The sequence below is a fragment of the Salvelinus alpinus genome, chromosome 22 (assembly GCF_045679555.1).
Source record: "Salvelinus alpinus chromosome 22, SLU_Salpinus.1, whole genome shotgun sequence".
NCBI classification, from domain to species: domain Eukaryota; kingdom Metazoa; phylum Chordata; class Actinopteri; order Salmoniformes; family Salmonidae; genus Salvelinus; species Salvelinus alpinus.
This window is the reverse complement of record NC_092107.1, coordinates 10,427,769-10,455,640: the sequence shown is the minus strand read 5'-3', so window position 1 is coordinate 10,455,640 and position 27,872 is coordinate 10,427,769. Positions and strand designations below refer to the sequence as shown.

Sequence of the window (27,872 nt, the reverse complement as noted above, 5' to 3'; positions counted from 1 at the left end):
CTTTGCTGCAGGAGGGACTGGTGCACTTCACATAACAGATGGCATCATGAGGAAGGACAATTATGTGGATATATTGAAGCAACATCTCAAGACATCAGTCAGGAAGTTCAAGCTTGGTCGCAAATGGGTCTTCCAAATGGACAATGACCCCAAGCATACTTCCAAAGTTGTGGCAAAATTACTTAAGGACAACGAAGTCAAGGTATTGGAGTGGCCATCACAAGGCCCTGACCTCAATCCTATAGAAAATTTGTGGGCAGATCTGAAAAAGCGTATGCGAGCATGGAGGCCTACAAACCTGACTCAGTTACATCAGCTCTGTCAGGAGGAATGGGCCAAAATTCACCCAACTTATTGTGGGAAGCATGTGGAAGGCTACCCAAACCGTTTGACCCAAGTTAAACAATTTAAAGGCAATGCTACCAAATACTCGTTGAGTGTATGTAAACTTCTGACCCACTGGGAATGTGATGAAAGAAATAAAAGCTGAAATAAATCATTCTCTCTACTATTATTCTGACATTTCACATTCTTAAAATAAAGTGGTGATCCTAACTGACCTAAGACAGTACATTTTTACTAGGATTAAATGTCAGGAATTGTGAAAAACTGAGTTTAAATGTATTTCACTAAGGTGTATGTAAACTTCCGACTTCAACTGTAGTTACAGTGCTTGTTGTGTATGTTGGTTGTTATTGTTCTGTGCCTCTGTGAGCTATTAGATGTGCTAATTCACACTGTTAACCCTGTCCCTGTATAGGCAGTGGTTGCCTATCAAGAGAAGTAGGCGAGCCAATTGCACCAACAGCTTTGCCATTCATACATCCAGAGAAACTGATTCTAGTATGTTGGGTGTTTGCTATATGATGTCAGTTCCGTAGGCGACAGTTTTTGTGACACATTTCTATGCTATGTTGATACTGTGTTGTGTGTGGTGCCTTTAGCGATGTTAGCCTACATACTGTATCTAGAGGGAGTGTGGTGCTAGCCGTCAGAGAGACAGTTTTCCTAGTGTGTCTTTGTTGCGGTGGCTAGGTCTGTGGGCCGTGCTACAGCTGTGTGATCAGGTCAGCAGTCTCTCTGAGGGGTTGTGGAGTGGGCTGTTGGGCCACTGTGCTCTTCCTCTGTAGTGCTGTAAGTGTGTCTCATAGAGCCTCATGAGATAACACTTGAGAGAGTTTAGTGCTAATGAGCTGTGAGTCAGTCATAGGGAGAGCAGGGCTGTTAATGACACACACACACACACACACACACACACACACACACACACACACACACACACACACACACACACACACACACACACACACACACACACACACACACACACACACACACACACACACACACACACACACACACACACACACACACACACACACTTGGAGATTCTACATGAGTATCATCAGCATGCTGTTCACACACACTCTTTCCTTTGCTAATAGGAACGGAGTGACACACACGTTTGAACTGTGTGGCTGCCTGGGGTGGCAGATAAATGGTGATTCTAAGATTCTGTGGTGGGAAGCAAGATTATTGACTCATGTAAGAACCGCCTGTCACACTAAACAAAGGCAAGGGTCGTATTCATTAACGGGACACTGTGACAAAACTTTTTGCAACGGAAACAAAAAGTGTTTCTTTTTGGACAAATTGTCTCTCCTTGTTTCAGTCCGTTTTCCATTAGGTGCCTTATGAACAGGGTTGGGTAGGTTACTTTGTAAATGGAATCTGTTACAGTTGCTAGTTACCTGTCCAAAATTGTAATCAGTAACGTAACTTTTGGACAACCCAAACTCAGTAATGTAATCTGATAACACTACTTTTAGATTACTTTATTTTTTATTTTTTAAGAGGCATTAGAGGAAGACAAAAATGTAGGTTACCAATTGAATGACATCTATTGCAGGATAAATCAATGTCAAAGTTTACATAGCTGGCCATATGTGGAAGTTACATTTTACTTTATTGGTTGATTATGTAGGCTTCTTCTAACCCATCGTTTTCTACTACATATAATAATACGATTAAATTATGTCTTTACATTAAAAAACGAAGTCTATCACAATTCCAGTCATTTCAATAAATGTTATACCTCTTGAGCTTCAAGAATAGGACTTGTACATATGGACGTATAGATTAGCCAAATTGTTTTACCTGAGCATGAAATTAAGGACTTATTAGCCAGCCCTATGATTTTGTTCTTAAAGGAGGACTGATTAGGCTCATTGATTTGAGTTGAAAAATAAATGCTGTGTTCATGGAATGGCATGCTTTGATCAATATTACAGTTTTTTTCAATTGCTAACATGCATTGGTCAAAACTGAAGTCACATTGTCAAAACTCTTCACACAGTCAGCGAAACAGAAGTGTATGTGGACCAAACTGTGAATCATTTTTCATTGCTTTCACACAAAATGCATTCAATGACCACATTCTCCGAAATCCATGAACTCTTTTCTCATTCATACTCCACCACCTGCAAAACTATATATTTGCAGCACATGTTTTCAAATGCCAAAACTGTTAAAAACACATTAAAAAACAGAATGATGGCAAATGTCGTGCATTTCTGCAGTAACCAGATTGAAACATATAGAAAATCTCAGAAGAATATTTAATCAATCCGAACACAGCTGATTGCAATTTCAGCTGAAAGCCTACCCAAGTGTCCTGTTTTTAGTCTTGTTACCAAACAGACAAAGAGGACGGCTTCGGAATGATTTAGTTTGGAAACATGGATCAAGGAAGACAGGATGGGGGGGAAAGAAGAGTGGCAGGGAGAGGGAGAATGCGTGGAGGACAAAGGAGAGGAAGACCAAGAGCGGTGGTCTCTGATGAGATAAGTGCCACAATTATTGACCATGTTGTAAACCATGGTCTCTCTGAGAGAGGCCGGTTTAAGGGTGCAACCAAATCTGCAGCTTTCAACAGTTGCATCAATAGTACGCATTTTCCGGCTAAACAACAGGTGCGATGTACATCCTTCAATGATAATTGAACTACATATTACAGTACAATACAGTATGTTCACATTTTTACATGTACTGACATTTTGAAATATATTGACTGTTTTGTGTTTTTCAGTAGGATCCAAAGGTTGCCTCCCACAGGAGGGAGAGGCAGAATATTATCAGATGCGCAGGAAATTGCCATTGTTGACATGGTAATTAGCAACAATGCAATAAAACTGCGGGAAATTCGGGACAGATTGCTGGAAGACATTATCACTTTTGGGAATGTGAATACGGTCAGCACAACGACAATTGCCAGAGTCCCAGAGGAAGATTAAATAAGGATGAAGCTGTAGGGTACACTGTACCCTTTGAGAGAAACGGTGAACGTGTGAAAGAACTCCGGTATCAATATGTCTGTTCAATAACCAAACGGTACATACACAGCTATGCATAATGTAAAGTACTGTGAATTTACTGTATTTTAGAGAGTAATGGAGATGGAAGCCAGGCAAACTGCACGTACATTCATCTTTGAGGATGAAGCTGGATTCAACCTTCAAACACGCCGCAGGGAAATATATGTGATTGGACAGAGAGCAACCGTGGATGTCCCAGCCAGAGAGGAGCTAACATCAATGTGTGCAGCACTGTTCAGTGAATGAAATGCAGGAGAGAGAGATAACTGAACCCTCAATGTACTGTACAGTAATGGTGATTATACTATACATGTTGTTTTTTTGTAATTATTACTGCAGCCCTGGAATTTCTGGAATTCGTTTTGTTTCTACTTTTTATTTTTCACAACTAAATTACTATATGCGAAGATATAGAAAAAAGAAAGGCTATTGAAGCAAATTTCTGATTCATTCTTGTTACATATACTTTAGTACAGTCAATAAAGTGAAAATGTGTTATTCTTATTCTATAATGAAATACGGATTTATGTGAAAAACCATTCAAACTTCAAAGATAAAATTTCCTCTTTTATGTAGTGCTCCGTGTTAGTGTTTTTTAGATCAGTGTGTTATGAGTGACAATGTTATGCTTTCTGAGTGAGAATTGTTGCCAGTGTTATGGTCAATCAAGCTTATTTTGAGACATGAAGTGTTTTGGTGGTTTGAGTGAGTTTTGGAGGTGAGATTAACTGTTTGGCCCAGATGCATGTTAGTAATGAAGACCGTGTGAAGCGTTTTGAAGAAGTGGCTTCAGTATTGACCGATGCTTGCTAGCAATTGAAGAAAACTGTAAGTGATATCTGTATCGCCGTAGACTACACCACTGCTGTCATCCTTAGCGCCAAGCTTTTATTCAAATTGGATAATCTTTGGATGCCGACAGCAGTCGTACTTTTGGAAGACATAGCTTGGACTGTAGCCTACAGCAGCCTTTTCTGGCGATCCATTGAACACGTTTTGTGTGTCGTCATAGTGATCTCTGATTTGTGGTCAGACTCGCTCTGGTGGGACAAATTTAAATGTGCGCCTTTTTTCAATGCTGATTTGAATGTCATTGAGAAAACAAGTGTGAAGGATTTTGTTTTTGTAATCTGTTACTCCACCACCCCTGCTAATGAATATGACCAACGTGTCCCGGACTGGAGTCAACATGGCATGCTTAGCTTTACCTTCTCTCACCTTCAAATGCTTTTGTCAGAGTTTTTTTTTCTCTTCAGACCTTCTTTATTCTCTCTACAAATCTGGTTAATTATTAATGGCATACAGCAGCATGAAAGAGACTGTCACGGTCCAGTCAAGTCATGTGTGCGTGAGGAACCTTGAGCGTCCGGTGATTGAGTATTTGTTTGTAACTGTGCATTAATGTATCTTTTGTTGTGGCCTTTACGTACAACAACAAAGCTAGAATGTGACAAGTGGACATATTGGCAACAGGCTTTAGCAAGTAGAGATAGTGAAAAGCAAAGAAGATAAGAAAGAGGGAAAATAACATGAAAGAAGAGAGATGAGACATGATATGCGGATGACCCAACAATATACACGTCAGCTACTACAGCGACTGAAATGACTGCAACACTTAGCAAAAAGTTGCAGTTAGTTTTAGAGTGGGTGGCCAGGAATAAGTTAGCCCTAAATATTTCTAAAACTCAAAGCATTGTATTTGGGACAGAACACTCACTAAACCCTAAACCGCAACTAAATTTTGTAATAAATAATGTGGAAATTGAGCAAGTTGAGATGACTAAACTGCTTGGAGTAACCCTAGATTGTAAACTGTCATGGTCAAAACATGTTGATACATTAGTAGCTAAGATGGGGAGAAGTCTGTCCATAATAAAGCGATGTTCTGCCTTTTTAACAGCACTATCAACAAGGCAGGTCCTACAGGCCCTAGTTTTGTCACACCTTGACTACTGTTCAGTCGTGTGGTCAGGTGCCACAATAAAGGACTTAGGACAATTGCAATTTGCTCAGAACAGGGCAGCACGGCTGGCCCTTGGATGTACACAGAGAGCTAATATTAATAATATGCATGTCAATCTCTCCTGGCTCAAAGTGGAGGAGAGATTGTACTTTTTTGAGAGGTATTGACATGGGAGGCACACATTACTACATAGAGCCATGACTACATGGAACTCTATTCCACATCAAGTAACTGATGCAAGCAGTAAAATTTGATTTAAGAAACAGATTAAAAAACACCTTATGGAACAGCGGGGACTGTGAAGCAACACAAACATAGGCACAGACACATTCATACACACACACACACACGATAACATATGCACTATACACACACATACACATGGATTTAGTACTGTAGATATGTGGTAGTGGTGGAGTAGGGGCCTGAGGGCACACGGTGTGTTGTGAAATCTGTGAATGTATTGTAATGTTTTAAAAATGGTATAAAATGCCTTAATTTTACTGGACCCCAGGAAGAGTAGCTGCTACCTTGGCAGCAGCTGATGGGGATCCATAATAAATACAAATAAAAGAAAGTGAGATTTGAGAGTTTAGGCTGGTAGTTCAGCACCTTGTGAACTATCCAAAGTTTAGACTGAGCTCCCTTACATGATATAAATATACAACTGCCGTATAACATTGAACTTCCTGCTACTGTTGGTTTTGCAGCCTAAGCAGAAAAAGTTGTAATAAAGATCCAGGTGTTAATAATGGACAAAGGGAGAATCCTCTGAGCCAATGGTGATGGCCGTTACAGAATAGTGAGGATACAGGCTGTGTCTCGAATGACACCCTATTCCCCATGTAGTGTACTACTTTTTATTGACCAGAAGTAGTGGTTGTAAAGGGTGTAGTTAGGGGACAGTAAAGAGCTCTGGTCAAAAGGAGTGCACTATGGAGGAAAAGTTGTCATTTGAGATGCATCCATAATATACAGTGGTTTATGTACAACGTATATTGAGTCTGAAATTGTCGTTTTATTTCCCATGTCATCTACAGTCATTTTCCCTCTCCTCTTTGTGTTGTCAGTTTTTCACAGACCCCTGTGCCAGCAGCCCCTGTTTCCATGGCAACTGTAGCCGCAGTGGTGAGGGCGAGGCTTACACCTGCGAGTGCAGCGAGGGGTACAAGGGGGAGAAGTGTGAGCAAGCCACCTTGGACCTGCTGCCTGTCTCCAATTGGGACCCTGCCACACCCCCTGCCCCCGAACAGGCCACACCCGCCATGCCCACAACCGCCCCTCAGCCCTCCCAGCCAACCATGGTGTCCACTACAACGCAGGCCCCTCCCACGCTGCAGCCGTGGCAGCCTAAGGCTGGACAGAGACTCTTGGTGGTGCAGTGGGAGAAAGAACAGGTCAGAGATGAATGCTACCTGTACTATATTTGTCACAACAGACCAGCTGATCAGCTAGCTAGGTTCAGAGTTCACAGAACTTCTTTATTTGTTTTATAAAATAATGACATTTAGCCTCTTGCTGCCTCATGTGTGTATTTTTGTGTGTATGTTTGTATGTGTGTGTGTGTGTGTGTGTGTGTGTGTGTGTGTGTGTGTGTGTGTGTGTGTGTGTGTGTGTGTGTGTGTGTGTGTGTGTGTGTGTGTGTGTGTGTGTGTGTGTGTGTGTGTGTGTGTGTTTCTGTGATTGAGTATGTTTGTCTCTGTGTGTCCATGCATATGTGTGTGTGTTTCTGTGAGTGTGTATGTGTGTCTCTGTGTGTATGTATGTGTGTGTGAGTTCCTGTTCCAGGTGACAGAGGGACTGCATTGTGTGAGTCCTGAGCTGTGTGAGCTGACCTCTGGAACTCTGACTCTCTCTCTAGAGGTGCCTGAGGAGACTGCCATCAAGTAAGAGTACTGGTACCTTCCTGTGTGTGTGTGCGTGTGTGTGTCTCTGTGTGTGTATATATGTTTGTGTGTGTGTGTGTTTACATAGTGCTCTCCCTCTCTCCCCTGTGTGCTCCAAATCTCCCTTTCCCTCTCTTCCTCTCACCCCTGTTTATCCTAACCTCTTCCTCTCTCCCCTGTTTATCCTAACCTCTCCCTCTCCCCCTGTTTATCCTAACCTCTCCCTCTCTCTCCTGTTTATCCTAACCTCTCCCTCTCTCCCCTGTTTATCCTAACCTCTCCCTCTCCCCCCTGTTTATCCTAACCTCTCCCTCTCTCTCCTGTTTATCCTAACCTCTTCCTCTCCCCCTGTTTATCCTAACCTCTCCCTCTCCCCCCTGTTTATCCTAACCTCTTCCTCTCCCCCCTGTTTATCCTAACCTCTCCCTCTCTCCCCTGTTTATCCTAACCTCTCCCTCTCCCCCTGTTTATCCTAACCTCTCCCTCTCTCTCCTGTTTATCCTAACCTCTCCCTCTCTCTCCTGTTTATCCTAACCTCTTCCTCTCCCCCCTGTTTATCCTAACCTCTCCCTCTCTCTCCTGTTTATCCTATCCTCTCTCCCTCCCAAGTGAACTGTAGTTCTGCATAAAACCACACTGGAGACTGCACTACATCTGTCTTCCCTTGAGATCATTGTCTTATGATTATCGTCCTGTGTCATTTACATGGAACTTGCAGTCTTTCATTATTTAGTCAGCAACCCGATGGTAGCAAATTACCTCCATTGTGTTGCCCAAGTATAGTGCCTGACTGCAATGTGTTCTGATTTAAGCAAGCATCCTAAATGTCCTTTATTGGTCATACAAAGTGGTAGATGTCCATTTATAGTGTGTCTTTATGAATGATGGGAGAGTGGAGACATAAGAGGCCTTTATCAGCAAAACAGTGTCCGCTCTTGGTTGCAGGCAAATATAGTTTTTATGTTGTGTTGGTGTGCTGTCTAATTACTGATGGCGCCTGCGCTTGTGCAAGCTCACATGCAGACACACACACAGACACAAACTGAAAGTGACATCAATTTAGGAATGCTAATGAGAAAGAGGCTGAATGGAAGAGAGTGAGAGAGAGAGAGATGAGATTGCTTGTTTACTTACTTCAAATTGTAGTCGTCACATACACAGCTTACAGCATGTATATAAGGTGCAGTGAAATGCTTGCGTGCTAGCTCCCTCAACAATGCAGCACAAGAATCACTATCAATAATAAAAAAGTATAATAAAAAATAACAAGTTGTCAGGCCTGTGCAGGGAGTCAGCTAGGGTTAGCTGTTCAGCAGTCTGATGGCCTGGTGGTAGAAGCTGTCTCGGAGCCTGTTGGTTCGAGAACCGATGCTTCGATACTGTTTGCCAGATTGTAACAGAGTGAACAGTCCATGGTTCGGATAACTAGGAGTCCTTGGTGATCTTTCCTCTGATACTGCCTGGTGTAAATGTCCTGGAGGCCAGAGAGCTCGCCCCCCAGTAATGTAATGGGCCGTCCGCACCACCCTCTATAGAGCCTTGCGGTTGAAGGCGGTGCAGTTGCAATACCAGGCGGTGATACAGCCGGTCAAGATTCTCTCGATGGTGCAGCTGTAGAACTTCTTGAGGATCTGAGGGCCCATGCAACATTTCTTCAGCCACCTGAGGTTGAAGAGGCACGGTTGCGCCTTCTCCAGCACGGTGTCGGTGTGATTGGTCCATTTCAGGTCCTCTGTGATGTGCGCGCCGAGGAACTGGAAAATGGTGACCCTCTCGGCTGCAGCCCCATCAATTTGTTTGGAAACAAATGAAATGTGATTTTTCAAGTTTGTTTTTTCATCAATGAGGACCCCCAAGAATTTAGTGGATTGAATGCGGGAAAATCGATTTCCTAACGGTGAATGTAGAATAACGAGTATGTAAAAGCTTTTTAATAATTCAAGTTGGGCTGTCAAATGATTTAACTAATGAATCGAGTTAATGGCATTAGTTAATTGCAATTTGCTCATGTGTGGCCCTAAATAAATATTTCTCCATTTAAAAAGCAGTGCAGATTTACAGGCATATTATGCGTTGATTGTAAGGGACAGAAACACAAAAGGATCTACATCAGAATGTTTAAATAGCATTTTCACCATAAACAACACAAAAGTCACTGTAACATACAACTATTCATGCTCCCAATGTTTAAGTAGGCCTACTCCCTCTTATCAATGTTCTTGAAGTTTACACTTGCGCACAGCACACACATGCGCTATTTTAAAATGGCCCACGACATGCACACGAATCCGCGGCAGAAAGAAAAAATATAACTCTGGTAATATTGGGCAACTTCTACATGATTTTGGCTAGAGGCACACGGTCTTCAGCAATTTTAATGCACAAGCATTGACTGTAGCTGTGTTCCATGTCGTGTTCTGTGCTTAAAAGGGTTTGTTACTAAAACACGTGTTCTTGAAAGTTTCCATGCGGTGAAGAAATGGAGACATGATTTACGGTGTAATTTTTTTTTACAACGATAAACATGTTGCGCATAACTTTGACAGCCCTAATTTAAAGACACCTTATTTGCTTTAAACCAGTCATCTAAGTTTGTTTTATTACGTATTCATTTTAACGATCAATTTCTGACCATCTTTATCAGACAGAAAGATGTTGGTGTCATCAGCAAGCAATATAAAGCGTCCAATCAATCAAAATTGTCATTAACATAATTTAAAAAGCTATGGACCAAGGATCAAACCTTGAGGAACTCCACAGGGGATGTTCTTGAACTGTTTCCTATAAACCAAGTAGCTCCTAAACCAGTCGAGGTCTCTATTTCGAAGCCCATAAGGTTGTAATTTATGCAACAACAAAAAAATTGTCAGCAGTATCGAAGGCTTTCGAAAGGTAAATGCTTTCTTATTTACTTATGTGTGTGTGTTTTATTTATCTGTGATTGACTCAGCCAGTGGGAAGAGTCTGGAAGTGTAGCTGGTCTTGTGTTGAGTTAGAGTGCATCTGCTTTGCTGACACTGTCTGTCTGTGCAGAGAGACTCTCTCTTCCAGTAATTGGCCCAAAGTCAGATGAGTAATGGCCCTTGACCACATCAGTCATAACTCTACTCCCTGGCCTTCAGAGCTGTACTGTCACCACAGTACAGCAGTACTCAGTACTGAGCAGTACCTCCACTGAGACAGACAGGACCAGGCATTACTCATATCCACCATCCCATCCTACTAGCATGGGGTTTTGTGTGTTTTATAAAAACCTATACAGTCCCTTCAGAAGGTATTCATACCCCTTGACTTATTTCCCATTTTGTTGTGTTCTCACGCATCTACACACAATATTCCATAATGACAAAGTGAAAGCAGATTTATTGAAATTGAAATACAGAAATATCTACTTTACATAAGTATTCACACCCCTGAGTCGATACTTTGCCGGCGATAACAGCTTTGAGTAATTTTTGGGTATGTTTGTATCAGCTTTGCACATCTGGATTTGTGGATTTTCTCCCATTCTTCCTTGCCGATTTTCTCAAGCTCTGTTAAGTTAGATGGGGAGTGGCGGTGAACAGCAATTTCCACAGATTTCTAGGCTTTGACTCAAGGACTTTCACATTCTTGATCTAAAGCCATTCCAGCATTGCTTTGGCTGTATGCTTGGGGTCAAATCTTTGCCCCCAGTCCAAGGTTGTTTGCACTCTGAAGCAGGTTTTCATCAAGGATTTGCTTGTATTTGGCTCCATTAATTGTTCTCTCTATCCTTACCAGTCTCCCAGCCTCTGCCGCTGAAAAGCAACCCCATAGCATGATGCTGCCGCAACCATGTTTCACGGTAGGAATGGTGTTAGATGGGTGCTGAGCTGTGCCTGGTTTTCTCCAGACATACCGCTTTGCATTCAGGCCAAAGAGTTGAATTTTTGTCTCATCAGACCACAGAATCATTTGCCTTATGATCTCAGAGTTGTTCACATGCGTTTTTGCAAACTCCAGGTGTGTTATGTGGCTTCTGTCTGGCCACTCTCTCATAAAGCCCAGATTGTTGAAGTGCTGTAGAGACTGTTGTCCTTCTAGCAGGTTCTCCCATCTCAGCCAAGGAACTCTGTAGATCTGTTAGAGTGGTTATTGGGTCCTTCTTGCACGGTTGCTCAGTTTGGTCGGACAGCCAGATCTAGGCAGAGTCTGGGTAATTTCACATTTGTTAAATTTCCCAATGATGGAGACCACTGTGCTCTTGGAAACTTTCAACACTCTTGAAATTGTTTCCCAGATATATGCCTCATCACAATTCTATCTCGGAGATCTACGGACAGTTTCTTGGACTTCATGGTATAGTTTCTGCTCTGACATGCACTGTCAACTGTGGACCCTTCTATAGGCGTGTATGTTTTGTTCTAAATCATGTCCAAACAATTGAATTGGCTGTAGGTGGACTCCATCTCAAGGATGAACAAAGAAATTGGATGCACCTAAGTTCAATTTGGAGTGTCATAGCAAAGGTGTGTGAATACTTATTTAAGTTAGATATTTCTGTATATCATTTTTTTCAATCAATTTGCTAAAATGTAAAAAAACAACAACATGTTTTCTCTTTGTCATGATGGGGTGTGTAGATTATTGTGAATTTCATTTTATTTAAAAAATATTCTGGCTGTAACAGAACAAGATGTGGAATAAATCAATGGGTATGAATACTTTCTGAAAGCACTGTAGCAGGCTGGTAACAAAAGTGTTTGGCTCAGACTCTCTTTCTCTCTTACACTCTCTACCCTCCCCCTCCCCTCTCCCTCCTCCCCCTCCCCTCTCCCTCCTCCCCCTCCCCTCTCTCTCCCTCTCTCTTCAGGATTGTGGTGAATGTGAGTGGAGCTCCCGTCCTGTGGCGTGTTGACAAGGATGGCTTTCAGCATTCCTCCTTGGTGGAGGGGACCATCATGTGGTTCCAGCAGGTCTCAGATGGACTGGTGGTCCCTGACCACTCCCTCCCCCTGGGACACAACTACTTCCTCAGTAAGTAGGAAGCTCTTCCACAACTACAATAATACTGCTACAAAAAACAATATGGATTCGGGAGGCGGGGTGGGAAACATGGTTTCCGGGTGGGGAGGGAGGATGCGGGCGGGTAGATGGGGAGGGGGGGTGGGAAACATGGTTTCCGGGTGGGGAGGGAGGATGCGGGTGGGTAGATGGGGAGGGGGGGGGGGGGTGGGAAACATGGTTTCCGGGTGGGGAGGGAGGATGCGGCGGGTAGATGGGGAGGGGGGGTGGTTTGGGTTATCTTTGTATGCATTTCCTTGATAGTGTTTGTAGTTGGTCACAAACAAACAAATAATATGGAGGAAGGAACTTTATCCTGTTATTTATCCTGTTATTTATCCTGTTATTCTGTTATCCTCCTGTCCATCTTGTGGGAAACCTAGACACATGTAGCAAGCACTTGTATACCTACCACTGGTGCGTATGTTTTTGGTAAGAGATTACAATAAGAAATGAATCCAGTAGCACATCTGATGGTATAGTGCATAAGACACAATTACTTCCTCAGTAAGGCCCCTCCTCCATCTCAACTTACTTACTTAAGTAATCCTATTTGTTCCCATGTGGAACAGAAGGCTTTCTGCCACTTCAATACAACTGTTAAAAACCATATGGAGGAATATACTGTAGGTTACACTATTCTGTCTGTCCATTTGGTGGTAAACATATATGCATATGTGTTATGGCACTATCACTTCCATATTTCCGAAACTGTCATTGGTGCATACTGTCTTTTGGGTTAGAGATGGCTATCTTCAACTCCAAGGGAATGGATCCTTGCATAGCACATATGGTGGTAAAAGTGCATATAATACATATTTATACTTAGAACATACGTGCAGTTTATTGGTATAAGGTACCTCAAAGTCAGAGCCATGAATAGGATAGTATGGTATTCCATCATGTTTTCAATATTAACATTCACATTCTCTGCTGTGTTCCGAGTTGTCTGGATCAGTAATTTGCATGAAATGTCAATCAAGAACACAATATCCATAAAATCCATAAACAATATGATAATGGCTCATTTGTATGGGGCTGGCGCACATAAACACTTGGCTTTGGAATTCAATTTTGTTATCTTTCTGCATATTTTATCGCTAAGTCTTTCTATTTCCAATGAGGAATGTTACATGTACGCCCTGAGGGTTCGGTAGATTCCAGCAGGTGTGGCGTCATAATTGGTGTCCTACCCTTCAGTGAATTTTCTACTTGACCCCTGTGCGTGGCCTCCATAACAACACAGCTTTGTTGTGTCTCAGCTCGTCTGTCCACTGACCTTGTGCTGGCTGGAGACACTCCGCCTGAGATCCTGCGGCTCTGTCTGAGGAGATGGTGTTTGTGGGGGGCAACAGCAAGAGAGAGGGGGGAGAAGAGAGAGATATAGAGGGAGGATGAGGGGGAGTGAGGGACGGGAGAGAGGAGAGGAAGAGTTGTTTTTCTGTCATCGTGTTTGGTTGTTTACCACTCTGGATAATAAATGAGTCACGTCCTTGAGAGCAAGACTGCTGTGGAGCTGTGTTTATGTCTGCTTGTTTGCATCCCACATAATCTGCCTCACATGCAAAAACATGCACTACACACGCACACGCACACGTGAGACAGATGTTGTGAATGAAATACTGATGGTGGCATACAGAGTGGACTGTAAAATATACATATATATGATTCAACGCACAATTGTAAGGCAACCAGCTGCAATAGGAGTAAACTCACAACGGAAAGTTTGGGTGTGAACATTTTGTTGAGCAACAACAATTCTATTGAATCTTTTTTTTTTACAGTGTGCGTGTTTAATGCTACGTTTAGACAGGCGGCTCAATTCAGATTTTTATCCCACTAATTGGTCTTTTGACCAATCAGTTCACCTCTGAAAAAGATCTGATGTGAAAAGATCTGACGTGATTGGTCAAAAGACCAATTAGTGAAAAAAAGCTCAGAATTGGGCTGCCTGTCTAAACGCAGCGTGTGTGTGACTGCATGCGAGTGCTGCAGCCAAGAGGAGCAGTGACTGTGCATTTGTGAGCTTGTGTTGTGAGGCACAGACATCATTGGGCTGACCTAACCAGAAAATGGTGAGGTGTTAGGGGACCAGCTTGTACAGACTCCTGATTGGCTGCAGGGCTTTGCTGTGGCAATGACTTATCCTGGCTGTGCTCACGCCTCATTGGCTCAGAGCAGGTTCCTAACAATGGCTGTTAATCTTCACTTTGAGTCTATTTTTAAATGGATGCTTCTGTTTTGATTCATATTTGCTCACGTGGCCTTTTCTTCAACATTTCTCTAATAGTTGGTCGCCGAGGAAATCAATTTTTCTTTTGCAGTGGCAGCTAGAGGTGTCTTATCCAGGCAATGATCCATATGCAACCCCTCCTAGAACATTTGTCAAACATAAGGGGTTCTGGTCAATGTTGCGCACAATGATGTTCATCTTCTGTTAGTTTAAACATAATCTTCTTTGCAAGGAACCATCACTTCTCTCTGCACCTAGCCTCTGTACCTAAGTCCTTGTCGACCCCCCCCCCCACCACCATTTTCTCTCTAGTTAAATAGGCAGTTTGTTCAATATTGCTCACATGTAGTCAGCCTTTTCATATTTATCAGGGTGAATCAGCTAGGACCTTAGAATAACTGTTTTTTTTTATTATCTAGTTTTTTTCTCCCTCCTGTTCTAGGTGTGTTGCGCATGGGCGCCCCCAGTGGCTCGGAGGTCACCCTGCGTCTCAATCTGACAGTGAAGGCCAGCAGCTGTGTGGAGCCTGGCAGCCGCTTCAGCGACCCACAATGCTCTGGGAAGGGGAAGTGCATCACTCAGCCCTCTGTGGTAAGAGGTCAGGGATCAGATATGTGATGTCAGCTGCCCTTGAGTTGGTGAATCAGTCCCTTGTCTTTGGGCTTGATCCTGTGAACAATATTTCAAGGCTTAACATGTCACTTTCAATATTCAGATAACAGTTTTTCCCCTCAATATACTGGAAGGTAATTGCTGTAATTCAGCAGAATATTGTAAGATTACGACACTATTGTCTTGATGATAAACTATGCGGTAACATAGCAACAAGAGACTGAGAGGAGAAAAGGATAAGCAAGACAGAATAAAGACCATGCCTTATTGCCAGAAAGGTATTGTGGGATGGAGACAGAGTTCTTAAGTCCTGCATCCCTACTACTCCCTGGGGGCCCCCCCTCGCTAGGTCCCTAGGGGCGTCACTGTTAGCACACTGATCACTGCTGCACAGAGGAGTAGAGAGAGGAAATGGAGAGAACCAAGGTGAAGAGTGAGAGAAAAGAAAAAAAGGGAGAGGAGAGGAGAGAGGAAGGGAGGGAGAGGAGACGCGTGCTAGAATGAGGGCCTGCTAACTCTTTCCCTCCCCCCTACAGGTGCGTTGTTACAGGGTGATTTAGCACAACACACTATGGGAGCTGGGAGGAAAAGGGCATCGGTGGGGTGTAGAGGACTAACAATAGAGAATCGCAGAGCCCCATGTAGCCCCAGTACCCAGAACCATCCCAGTGATATATGACGTGTTTTGAGTCAGTATGTGACAGTGACCCCGTGTCCCCTCTGACCTCTAGAGCACCTTCTTCTGTGAGTGTGAGGATGGTTACTCTGGGATATTCTGTGAGGAGTTTGATGCCTGCCACCTCAGGCTCTGCCAGAACTACGCCATCTGTAGTGACTTGAGGCAGGGGGACGAGGGCCGTAACTTCACTTGTATCTGCCCTCCAGGTAACTACTGTGTGTTTGTGTGTGTGTGTGTGTGTCTGTCTGTACATGCGTATGAGCGTGCATCACAGGAGCCTGCTGAGGGGAGCGGCTCATAATAATGGCCGGAACGGTGCAAATGGAATGGCATCAAACACTTGCAAACCATGTGTTTGATGTATTTGACACCATTCCACCTATTCCTCTCCAGCCATTACGAGCCCGCTCTCCCCAACCTCATGTGGAATGCATGCCTGCGTGTGTGTGAGTGTCTCCAAATGAAATAGGGAATGCAGAGAAGAATGCAACCTTTCAACTTATCAACTAGATATATTTGGGGCCCGGACCAGTGAGTGCAGCTCTGATCTACCTGAGAGGTTAATTACCTTGTTATAGAAGCAGAGGCTGTTGTTGATGGCCAGCCACATCTTATTAGAGAAGGGTGATTACAGGACTGTGGTGGTATGTCTGCCTGCCTGACAGACTGAGGGCAGTGGGTTCTCACAGGCTCATCCAGAGCAATGTGGAGGCCGCACTACATGATTGATGTTAATTGGCTTGATGGGTAGTAAGGTTGGAGGTAATTGGCTAGATGCAGGACTTGTTGACTTGTTCTTGGAAGAGTGAGGGTTCTGTTTTGAATTGACCTAATGAGTTAATGAAGATAGACAGTCATGGGGAAGTGTGAGACGTAGGGTGACCGGTGTGAAATGTGTGTGTGTGATGCATCTGTGCATGCTTGTTATAGTGGTAGTTGGATGGTTTGCATGTCAATGCGTTAGAGTTGCGTGTGTATATTTGGCTCCTGTGTGTGTTCAGGTTTAATGCTATGTGACACTGTGTTTCGTCTGTGTGCTCCAGGGTTCCAGGGTGATCTTTGCCAGTTGCAGGTGGACCACTGCCTGTCTCAGCCCTGCAGGAACGGGGCTACCTGCTCCAGCAGCCTGGCTGGACCCAGGTGCTACTGCCCTGAGGGTAGGTACTTTATCATAAGTCTGCCCTGAGGGTAGGTACTTTATCATAAGTCTACCTAGAGGGTAGGTACTCTATCATAGATCTGCACTGAGGGTAGGTACTTTATCATAAGTCTGCCCTGAGGGTAGGTATTTTATCATGTCTGCCCTGAGGGTAGGTACTTTATTATAAAACTGCCATGAGGGTAGGTACTTTATCATAGATCTGCACTGAGGGTAGGCACTTTATTATAAGTCTGCCCTGAGGGTAGGTACTTTATCATAAGTCTGCCCTGAGGGTAGGTACTTTATCATAAGTCTGCCCTGAGGGTAGGTACTTTATCATAAGTCTGCCCTGAGGGTAGGTACTTTATCATGTCTGCCCTGAGGGTAGGTACTTTATCATAAGTCTGCCCTGAGGGTAGGTACTTTACTACAAGTCTGCCCTGAGGGTAGGTACTTTATCATAAGTCTGCCCTGAGGGTAGGTACTTTATCATGTCTGCCCTGAGGGTAGGTACTTTATCATAAGTCTGCCCTGAGGGTAGGTACTTTATCATAAGTCTGCCCTGAGGGTAGGTACTTTATCATAGATCTGCCCTGAGGGTAGGTACTTTATTATAAGTCTGCCCTGAGGGTAGGCACTTTATCATAAGTCTGCCCTGAGGGTAGGTGCTTTATCATAGATCTGCCCTGAGCGTAGGTACTTTATTATAAGTCTGCCCTGAGGGTAGGTACTTTATCATAAGTCTGCCCTGAGGGTAGGTACTTTATCATAAGTCTGCCCTGAGGGTAGGTACTTTGTCATAAGTCTGCTCTGAGGGTAGGTACTTTATCATAGATCTGCCCTGAGGGTAGGTACTTTATTATAAGTCTGCCCTGAGGGTAAGTACTTTATCATAGATCTGCACTGAGGGTAGGTACTTTATCATAAGTCTGCCCTGAGGGTAGGTACTTTATCATAGATCTGCCCTGAGGGTAGGTACTTTATCATAAGTCTGCCCTGAGGGTAGGTGCTTTATCATAGATCTGCCCTGAGGGTAGGTACTTTATTATAAGTCTGCCCTGAGGGTAGGTACTTTATCATAAGTCTGCCCTGAGGGTAGGTATTTTATCATGTCTGCCCTGAGGGTAGGTACTTTATCATAAGTCTGCCCTGAGGGAAGGTAATTTATCATAAGTCTGCCCTGAGGGTAGGTACTTTATCATGTCTGCCCTGAGGGTAGGTACTTTATCATAAGTCTGCCCTGAGGGTAGGTACTTTATCATAAGTCTGCCCTGAGGGTAGGTATTTTATCATAAGTCTGCCCTGAGGGTAGGTACTTTATCATAAGTCTGCCCTGAGGATAGGTACTTTATCATAAGTCTGCCCTGAGGGTAGGTACTTTATCATAAGTCTGCCCTGAGGGTAGGTATTTTATCATAAGTCTGCCCTGAGGGTAGGTACTTTATCATAAGTCTGCCCTGCGGGTAGGTACTTTATCATAAGTCTGCCCTGAGGGTAAGTACTTTATCATAAGTCTGCCCTGAGGGTAGGTACTTTATCATAAGTCTGCCCTGAGGGTAGGTATTTTATCATGTCTGCCCTGAGGGTAGGTACTTTATCATAAGTCTGTCCTGAGGGTAGATACTTTATCATAAGTCTGCCCTGAGGGTAGGTACTTTATCATGTCTGCCCTGAGGGTAGGTACTTTATCATAAGTCTGCCCTGAGGGTAGGTACTTTATCATAAGTCTGCCCTGAGGGTAGGTACTTTATCATAAGTCTGCCCTGAGGGTAGGTATTTTATCATAAGTCTGCCCTGAGGGTAGGTACTTTATCATAAGTCTGCCATGAGGATAGGTACTTTATCATAAGTCTGCCCTGAGGGTAGGTACTTTATCATAAGTCTGCCCTGAGGGTAGGTATTTTATCATGTCTGCCCTGAGGGTAGGTACTTTATCATAAGTCTGCCCTGCGGGTAGGTACTTTATCATAAGTCTGCCCTGAGGGTAGATACTTTATCATAAGTCTGCCCTGCGGGTAGGTACTTTATCATAAGTCTGCCCTGCGGGTAGGTACTTTATCATAAGTCTGCCCTGAGGGTAGATACTTTATCATGTCTGCCCTGAGGGTAGGTACTTTATCATAAGTCTGCCCTGAGGGTAGATACTTTATCATAAGTCTGCCCTGAGGGTAGGTACTTTATCATAAGTCTGCCCTGAGGGTAGGTACTTTATCATAAGTCTGCCCTGAGGGTAGGTACTTTATCATAAGTCTGCCCTGAGGGTAGGTACTTTATCATAAGTCTGCCCTGAGGGTAGGTACTTTATCATAAGTCTGCCCTGCGGGTAGGTACTTTATCATAAATCTGCCCTGAGGGTAGGTACTTTATTATAAGTCTGCCCTGAGGGTAGGTACTTTATCATAAGTCTGCCCTGAGAGTAGGTATTTTATCATGTCTGCCCTGAGGGTAGGTACTTTATCATAAGTCTGCCCTGAGGGAAGGTAATTTATCATAAGTCTGCCCTGAGGGTAGGTACTTTATCATGTCTGCCCTGAGGGTAGGTACTTTATCATAAGTCTGCCCTGAGGGTAGGTACTTTATCATAAGTCTGCCCTGAGGGTAGGTATTTTATCATAAGTCTGCCCTGAGGGTAGGTACTTTATCATAAGTCTGCCCTGAGGATAGGTACTTTATCATAAGTCTGCCCTGAGGGTAGGTACTTTATCATAAGTCTGCCCTGAGGGTAGGTATTTTATCATAAGTCTGCCCTGAGGGTAGGTACTTTATCATAAGTCTGCCCTGCGGGTAGGTACTTTATCATAAGTCTGCCCTGAGGGTAAGTACTTTATCATAAGTCTGCCCTGAGGGTAGGTACTTTATCATAAGTCTGCCCTGAGGGTAGGTATTTTATCATGTCTGCCCTGAGGGTAGGTACTTTATCATAAGTCTGTCCTGAGGGTAGATACTTTATCATAAGTCTGCCCTGAGGGTAGGTACTTTATCATGTCTGCCCTGAGGGTAGGTACTTTATCATAAGTCTGCCCTGAGGGTAGGTACTTTATCATAAGTCTGCCCTGAGGGTAGGTACTTTATCATAAGTCTGCCCTGAGGGTAGGTATTTTATCATAAGTCTGCCCTGAGGGTAGGTACTTTATCATAAGTCTGCCATGAGGATAGGTACTTTATCATAAGTCTGCCCTGAGGGTAGGTACTTTATCATAAGTCTGCCCTGAGGGTAGGTATTTTATCATGTCTGCCCTGAGGGTAGGTACTTTATCATAAGTCTGCCCTGCGGGTAGGTACTTTATCATAAGTCTGCCCTGAGGGTAGATACTTTATCATAAGTCTGCCCTGCGGGTAGGTACTTTATCATAAGTCTGCCCTGCGGGTAGGTACTTTATCATAAGTCTGCCCTGAGGGTAGATACTTTATCATGTCTGCCCTGAGGGTAGGTACTTTATCATAAGTCTGCCCTGAGGGTAGATACTTTATCATAAGTCTGCCCTGAGGGTAGGTACTTTATCATAAGTCTGCCCTGAGGGTAGGTACTTTATCATAAGTCTGCCCTGAGGGTAGGTACTTTATCATAAGTCTGCCCTGAGGGTAGGTACTTTATCATAAGTCTGCCCTGAGGGTAGGTACTTTATCATAAGTCTGCCCTGAGGGTAGGTACTTTATCATAAGTCTGCCCTGAGGGTAGGTACTTTATCATAAGTCTGCCCTGAGGGTAGGTACTTTATCATAAGTCTGCCCTGAGGGTAGGTACTTTATCATAGCAATGCTCTCAGTGCAGAACAACTCTTGCCATAACATAACATGTACAGATCCACAGCAATGCACAATAGCGAGGATGTACTGCACAATACCACGTTGTTTTATTTTCAGATCCTCATTAGCTGGTTGTGTGTGTGTTGGACTGTCCTGGTTCTAGGCGTGTGTCTGGTGTTCCTGTGTGCGTGCGTGGTGTGTATATGCGTGAGTGTGTGTGTGAGGCCATCATGGTAGCGCTGCTGTTAGTTTCTGTGTCTGCTCTGTGCCAGCCAGTTGCTTATTTTAAACCTTCCTCCACTAGTCTAATTAGTCCTCCTGGCCCTAACGACCTGCTCTCAGTCCCACATGGGAAATCTACATCCGCTAAAACTAAATTCTGCCAAACACAGCACTCCTAAATAAGGGCATGCCAATCCATGCTTTTTATGTATACACACACACACATACACACACACACACAGACACTCCCATGGAAAACCATCCTGGAACAATCCTCTTTGAACAGATCAACACAACAATAGAGGTAGAAATGTACAACCTGATCCAGAAAATATGGTACATTGCAGGTACAATTCCCTGCGGTCACTGAGTTCTGATTCACAGTCCTGCTAGCAACGCAACTCGGATTAAATTATTAATCTTACACTGTTGGACTAGCGCCAATGCCGACCAGAATTTTTTATCCGTCCACAGCAGTTTTTTTCCTTTGGTTGTTTTCGCAGAGAGATTGTGGTTATGGTGCAACAATGGGGGCGGAAACTGCTACAGCACTTTTTAATTAGTACGACAAGGAGTTGTGTGTGTGCGTGTTTGTGTGTGTGTGTGTGTGTGTGTGAGAGAGAGCGCCTCAAAATCTTTAACAGGCTCGTTAGGTAATCCTGCCGTTCTACTGGATTTCAAGGCAATTAGCCAATCACATTCTCCAGTGAGCATGTGACTGCAGGTCAACACAATCAGCCAGTGGAGGGTGGTGAGGAGGCACCTCTCACCTCTACCTCTGTTTATACACAACACACTGGGAGTGGGAGCAGACAGCTCCAAACTGCAGACTCCAAGCTGTAGACTCCAAGCCGCAGACTCCTGTCCACCTGATTCCCATCCAGTCGTGAGAGACTGAGCAGGAGAGACGTAAAGAATGTGTTAGGGTTCACGGATGTTGTTGTTTTCTTGCAGGTGAATGTGAGGGCAAAAGTACAGTACCAGTCTAAAGTTTGGACACACCTACTCATTCAAGGGTTTTTCTTTATTTTTGATATTTTCTACATTGTAGAACAATAGTGAAGACATCAAAACCAAGAAATAACACATATGGATTCATGTAGTAACCAAAAAAGTGTTATAAAATATATTTGTATTTGTTTATTCTTCAAAGTAGCCACCCTTTGACTTGATGACAGCTTTGCACACTCTTGGCATTCTCTCAACCAGCTTCACCTGGAATGTTTTTCCAACAGTCTTGAAGGAGTTCCCACATATGCTGAACACGTGTTGGCTGCTTTTCCTTCACTCTGCGGTCCAACTCATCCCAAACCATCTCAATTGGGTTGAGGTCAGGTGATTGTGGAGGCCAGATCATCTGATGTAGCACTCCATCACTCTCCTTTTGGTCAAATAGCCCTTACAAAGCCTGGAGGTGTGTTGGGTCATTGTCCTGTTGAAAAACAAATTATATTCCCACTAAGTGCAAACCAAGTGTGCCTTGAATTAAATATATCACCAACAGTGTCACTAGCAAAGCACCCACACACCATCACACCTCCTCCTCCATGCTTCACGGTGGGAACTACACATGCAGAGATCATCCGTTCACCTACTCTGCGTCTCACAAAGACATGGCTATTGGAACCAAAAATCTCAAATTTGGACTCATCAGACCGAAGGACAGATTTCCACCGGTCTAATGTCCATTGCTCATGTTTCTTGGCCCAAGCAAGTCTCTTCTTCTTATTGCTGTCCTTTAGTAAGGGTTTCTTTGCAGCAATTTGACCATGAAGGCCTGATTCACGCTGTATCCTCTAAACAGTTGATGTTGAGATGTGTCTGTTACTTGAACTCTGTGAAACATTTATTTGGGCTGCATTTTCTGAGGCTGGTAACTCTAATGAACTTATCCTCTGCAGCAGAAGTAACTCTGGGTCTTCCTTTCCTGTGGCAGTCCCTATGAGAGCCAGTTTCATCATAGCACTTAAAGGTTTTGCGACTGCACTTGAAGAAACTTTAAAAGTTCTTGAAATTTTACGGATTTACTGACCTTCATGTCTTAAAGTAATGATGGACTGTCATTTCTCTTTGCTTATTTGAGCTGTTCTTGTCATAATATGGACTTGGTCTTTTACCTAATAGGGCTATCTTCTGTATACCACCCCTACCTTGTCACAACACAACTGATTGGCTCAAACACATTAAGAAGGAAAGCAATTCCACAAATTAACATTTAACAAGGCACACCTGTTAATTGAAATGCATTCCAGGTGACTACCTCATGAAGCTGGTTGAGAGAATGCCAAGAGTGTGCAAAGCTGTCATCAAGGCAAAGGGTGGCTACTTTGATGAATCTCAAATATAAAATATATTTTGATATGTTTAGCACTTTTTCTGTTACTACATGATTTCATATGTGTTATTTCATAGTTTTGATGTCTTCACTATTATTCTAAAACTTTATAAACTGGTACTGTATATCATAGTTGTATTCTACAAAGCAGGATTATGGAGTTAGTGTCACGCCTGCTCCCACTCCCCCTCTCTGGCGCTCGAGGGAGCCAGGATGCCCATCATTACGTACACCTGTCACCATCATTACGCGCATCAGCGCTTCATTGGACTCACCTGGAATCCATCACTTTATTGATTGCCTCCTCTATATCTGTCTATTCCTCAGTTAGATCCCCATGTCAGCGTTAATGTCGTTATGTTTCCCCTGTCCAGACGCTGTCCGTGTTTTGTTTCTGTCATGTTCGTCATAAGGAGTAGACCAAGATGCAGTGTGGTATGTTTCCATCCTTTATTATGGAATAGAAAACTTCAAAGAACAAAACAACAAAACGAACCAACGAAACGTGAAGCTAGAATACTGCTCACAGGCAACTATACATAGACAAGATCCCACAAAGCGCAATGGGAAAATGGCTACCTAAATATGATCCCCAATCAGAGACAACGATAAACAGCTGCCTCTGATTGGGAACCATACTAGGCCAACATAGAAATATAATTCACCTAGATAACCCACCCTTAATCACACCCCGACCTAACCAACATAGAGAATGAAAGCTCTCTATGGTCAGGGCGTGACAGTTTCATACCTGTTATTTATTAAATATTCACTCCCTGTACTTGCTTTTCGTCTCCCAGTGTCTGTCCTCACAGAACGCTGACACCAATACGTGAAGCATCAGGGAGATTTTTTGTTTTGGTTGGTGACGTCGCGTCCGGGTGCAGCTGCCGAAGGAACCGGGGATGCCTCAGCTGGCTTGTCAGGCTTCCATGCCTTAGGTGGCTCAGGTGTGCGTTGGATACTGTCAGCCAGCTCATCAGGCTCCCATGCCTCACCTGGCTCGTCGGGCTCCCACGCCTCACCTGGCTCGTCGGGCTCCCACGCCTCACCTGGCTCGTCGGGCTCCCACGCCTCAACTGGCTCTTCGGGCTCCCGATCCTCAGCGCTTCATTGGACTCACCTGGACTACATTACTTTATTGATTGCCTCCTCTATATCTGTCTATTCCTCAGTTTGATCCCCGTGTCAGCATTAATTTCTTTGTTTTCTCTGTCCAGATGCTGTCCGTGTTTTGTTTCATGTCTGTTATTTATTAAATATTCACTCCCTGTACTTGTTTCTCCTCTCCCAGCGTCTGTCCTCACAGATAGCCAGTTAACTTTTCAAAATATTCTGATATAACTTTTTATTTTGTAGAATGATAAGCTTGAAATGGGATGGTCTAATTGATTTAACAAACGAATAGACATATCTAGGTTTAGCTTTTTTATTTAATTATAAAATCAATAGTTATTTCTGGTTGCTTATCAAAGTTAGCTGGCGAACTCATTTATCCTGCTTTGTAGCATACCCCTCAGTGCTATGTACAGAGAAGTTGTGTTGTATGGCATCTCTTTGTTTAACACACAGCAAAAGCAGTGTCTTCCATGAGGAAAACACACTCTCTTGTACTGTTGTTTCTTGACCTTTTTACCTTTCCTTTTGGACTAGACGGTCTCTCTTCTTTATTTGGAGAAGAAGTGACAAGTATATTTACTCTAGCTCCTCTCTTTTAACTATCACTGGAGACACATGAAGTGAAGAGCTTTCATAGGAATTTGGTTTCTTTTTTTAAAGTATTCTCCCAATGTGCACAGGCACCCATGCACGCACGCACGCACGCACGCACGCACGCACGCACGCACGCACGCACGCACGCACGCACGCACGCACACATGCGCATACACACACACACACACACACACACACACACACACACACACACACACACACACACACACACACACACACACACACACACACACACACACACACACACACACACACACACACACACACACACAGAGAAACCTATTTCTGTCAGCTGTTCCCAGTGTTGTATAACTGCCTACCCACACACATAAATCAGACCAAGTTTATTTAGCACAGATCCTCTCGGCGGAAGTTATCACGCTGTGCATAAAACAAAGTGATGGATGACAGCAGATGACAACAATAGCAGAGGAAATCACGGCTTATGATCACCAAATGCCACTGCTGAAGGCAAATAGCTGCAGTTTTTCCTATGTCTATGAGCAGGTGAATAGTATTACCACAGCAGTATCATAAACATGACACAAGTCCGGTTATTAGGTGTCATGTCCATTCATGACCACTCATGTCAGATGACATACTGCCTACGAGCCCTGGTCAAAAGTAGTGCACTTAATAGGAAATCAATAAGATCTCCCAGGTTTTACCAATTTGACTTCAGATTCAGACTTTAATCCACGTTTCACCCAATGTCAAATTTAGAAAATAAGGGTTGGGATAGGGTTAAAACATTACGCTTAGGCATTCATTACGAATCATTAATTTACGGTTAAAGTCTGATGTCCTCAGGACATGAACAGACGTCAAATTTCAAAGTCAATCTTGAGCGATTTTCTTGACGGAATATGGGTACAATTTCAGACACAGCCAGAGCCTCTAGAGGTCGTTCCCAGCAGTCCTCCTAGCTCTGTTTCTGTCCTCTGAGGTCTCTCTCTCTCTCAGCTCTGGGACTGGAACTGTCTCCAGTGGGGAACAGGAGGGGTGGGGGTGCTATATTTAGACTCCTAACTCGCTCTACAGTATTGGCAAGTAGAAGTGGTACAGCAGCTCTGCAAAAGTGCGTGTGGTGGTGGTGGGGGGTCGGTGCATGTGGGGGTGCATGGGCGTGCGTGCATGTGTGCAAATGCATGCACTCACAGGCGTGCGTGTCTTTACCATGCCTGCTGACCCCTACCCCCTGTGTCATAGTGAATTATAAGCTTGATCATTTGACAGCATGAGTTGTCAGCATGATCAGAGAGATAGAGAGAGAGAGAGAGAGAGACAAAGAGAAAGAGAAAGACAAAGACAAAGATAGGGAGAGAGAATGACAGAGAGCAGAAAGAAAGAGGAAGAAGGAAAGAAAATGAGAGAGAGAGAGAGAGATGGGGTCTGATGCTCAGACACCCAGCCAGTCTCCCTGACAACACTGCCCAAGGCAAACGCACACACACACAGCAGGGTGTCAAAACTGTTTGGTCACAGAGTGCAGTGCAGGCTTAGCTTTCTACAGAGATAAAGGAATAGAGCTGCGATTTTCCTCCCTCCTATCTTCTTCACATTCTCCTTTTTGGCACCTTGACCTCTCTCTTGTCTTTACCTCTTGTCATGTCTCCTTTTCTACAACATCTGAGATTATGTGCGGTTGTGTGTCTATGTGTGTGTGTGCACATGTCTCCACCCAACAAGATCTCACGGCCACACTTCAGTATCCAACATTTGTCCGGGGGGGGGGGGTTGAGGTTGGGGATAGGGTTAAAACAGAAAAAAATAACAATGTGTGCCTAGCAATGGGATTGAACCCGCAATCATTTTAGCTGAAGAGCAAAACACTCAAAATCATGACATTTGGATGGAACCAAATCAAAGTATGATGGCCAAAGTTTGACAACTGAATGTTGCTTCTACATTGATACATTTTGATAATTTGATCATAAAGTTACTGGTCCCCTCCCTCATGTCAAACACTTCATTATTATTAAGGGAATAGGGTGACCCTAACTCTCATTTTATACACCAATGGTAACAAGTCATTTTCCTCAAATTTGTAGCACTTCTATCCCCCCAAAATATTATGGGTAATAAAAGGCTATTTGACATTGTCACGCCCTGACCTTAGAGAGCCTTTTTATTTCTCTATATGGTTAGGTTGGGGTGTGATTTGGGTGGGCATTCTAGTTTTTCTATTTCTTTGTTGGCCGTGTATGGTTCCCAATCAGAGGCAGCTGTCTATCGTTGTCTCTGATTGGGGATCATACTTAGACAGCCTTTTTTCCACCTTTAGTTTGTGGGATCTTGTTTTTGTGTAGTGCCTGTGAGCACTCCAGTCGTTACGTCTCGTTTGCTGTTTGCTGTTTATTGTTTCTGTTGGTGAGTTTCATTTAAATAAACATGTGGAACTCTATGCACGCTGCGCCTTGGTCCGCTCATTTCAACGAACGTGACAGACATGGGATCTTTTTGTTCAGGACCTTTAAGACCTTCCTCTATCCCCACCCATAACTTCATAGCAAGCCGTGAGCCTGCTCGATGGTAATAGGCACTCACGTTGCCCCTAGTGACTGGTATGGAAGGCATCTCCCGACGTCCTGGAGACCTGGAAAAACATCTAATATTACAGCCTATCTGGTGTGACCTGGCTGCTCCACTCCCACTAGCCTCCTACATCCTGTTGCTCTTATGAGAAATACTGATAAATTGGGTCACCCTCAATTGTCACACCTTCTGCAATCGCTGCCTCCATCTCTTCTCTGCCACTATCAAGGTGCCACCCTTGCCTCTACCCTCCTCACCTCTCTCCACCTTGACCCTCTGTCCTCCCTCCTTCCTCAGGAGAATGGTTCCATCACAAGCTGTTTTTATCAGGATTGTTGCCATGGTAGCGCAGAGAGGAGACTGTAGTTTATTGTGATAAGACTGTG

At 43.8% G+C, this 27,872-nt stretch overlaps 1 protein-coding gene across 1 annotated transcript in view; it reads left to right on the top strand.

The window, feature by feature from the left end:
• Positions 1 to 27,872, top strand: part of LOC139548979 (delta and Notch-like epidermal growth factor-related receptor) — a 73,104-nt gene that overhangs the window by 33,341 nt on the left and 11,891 nt on the right. The window contains exons 2-7 of the mRNA XM_071358990.1: positions 6,408 to 6,734; positions 7,126 to 7,223; positions 12,058 to 12,221; positions 14,924 to 15,072; positions 15,825 to 15,978; positions 16,816 to 16,929. Of these exons, the coding sequence (XP_071215091.1) occupies positions 6,408 to 6,734; positions 7,126 to 7,223; positions 12,058 to 12,221; positions 14,924 to 15,072; positions 15,825 to 15,978; positions 16,816 to 16,929 (1,006 nt within the window). The remainder of the gene's footprint in view (positions 1 to 6,407; positions 6,735 to 7,125; positions 7,224 to 12,057; positions 12,222 to 14,923; positions 15,073 to 15,824; positions 15,979 to 16,815; positions 16,930 to 27,872) is intronic.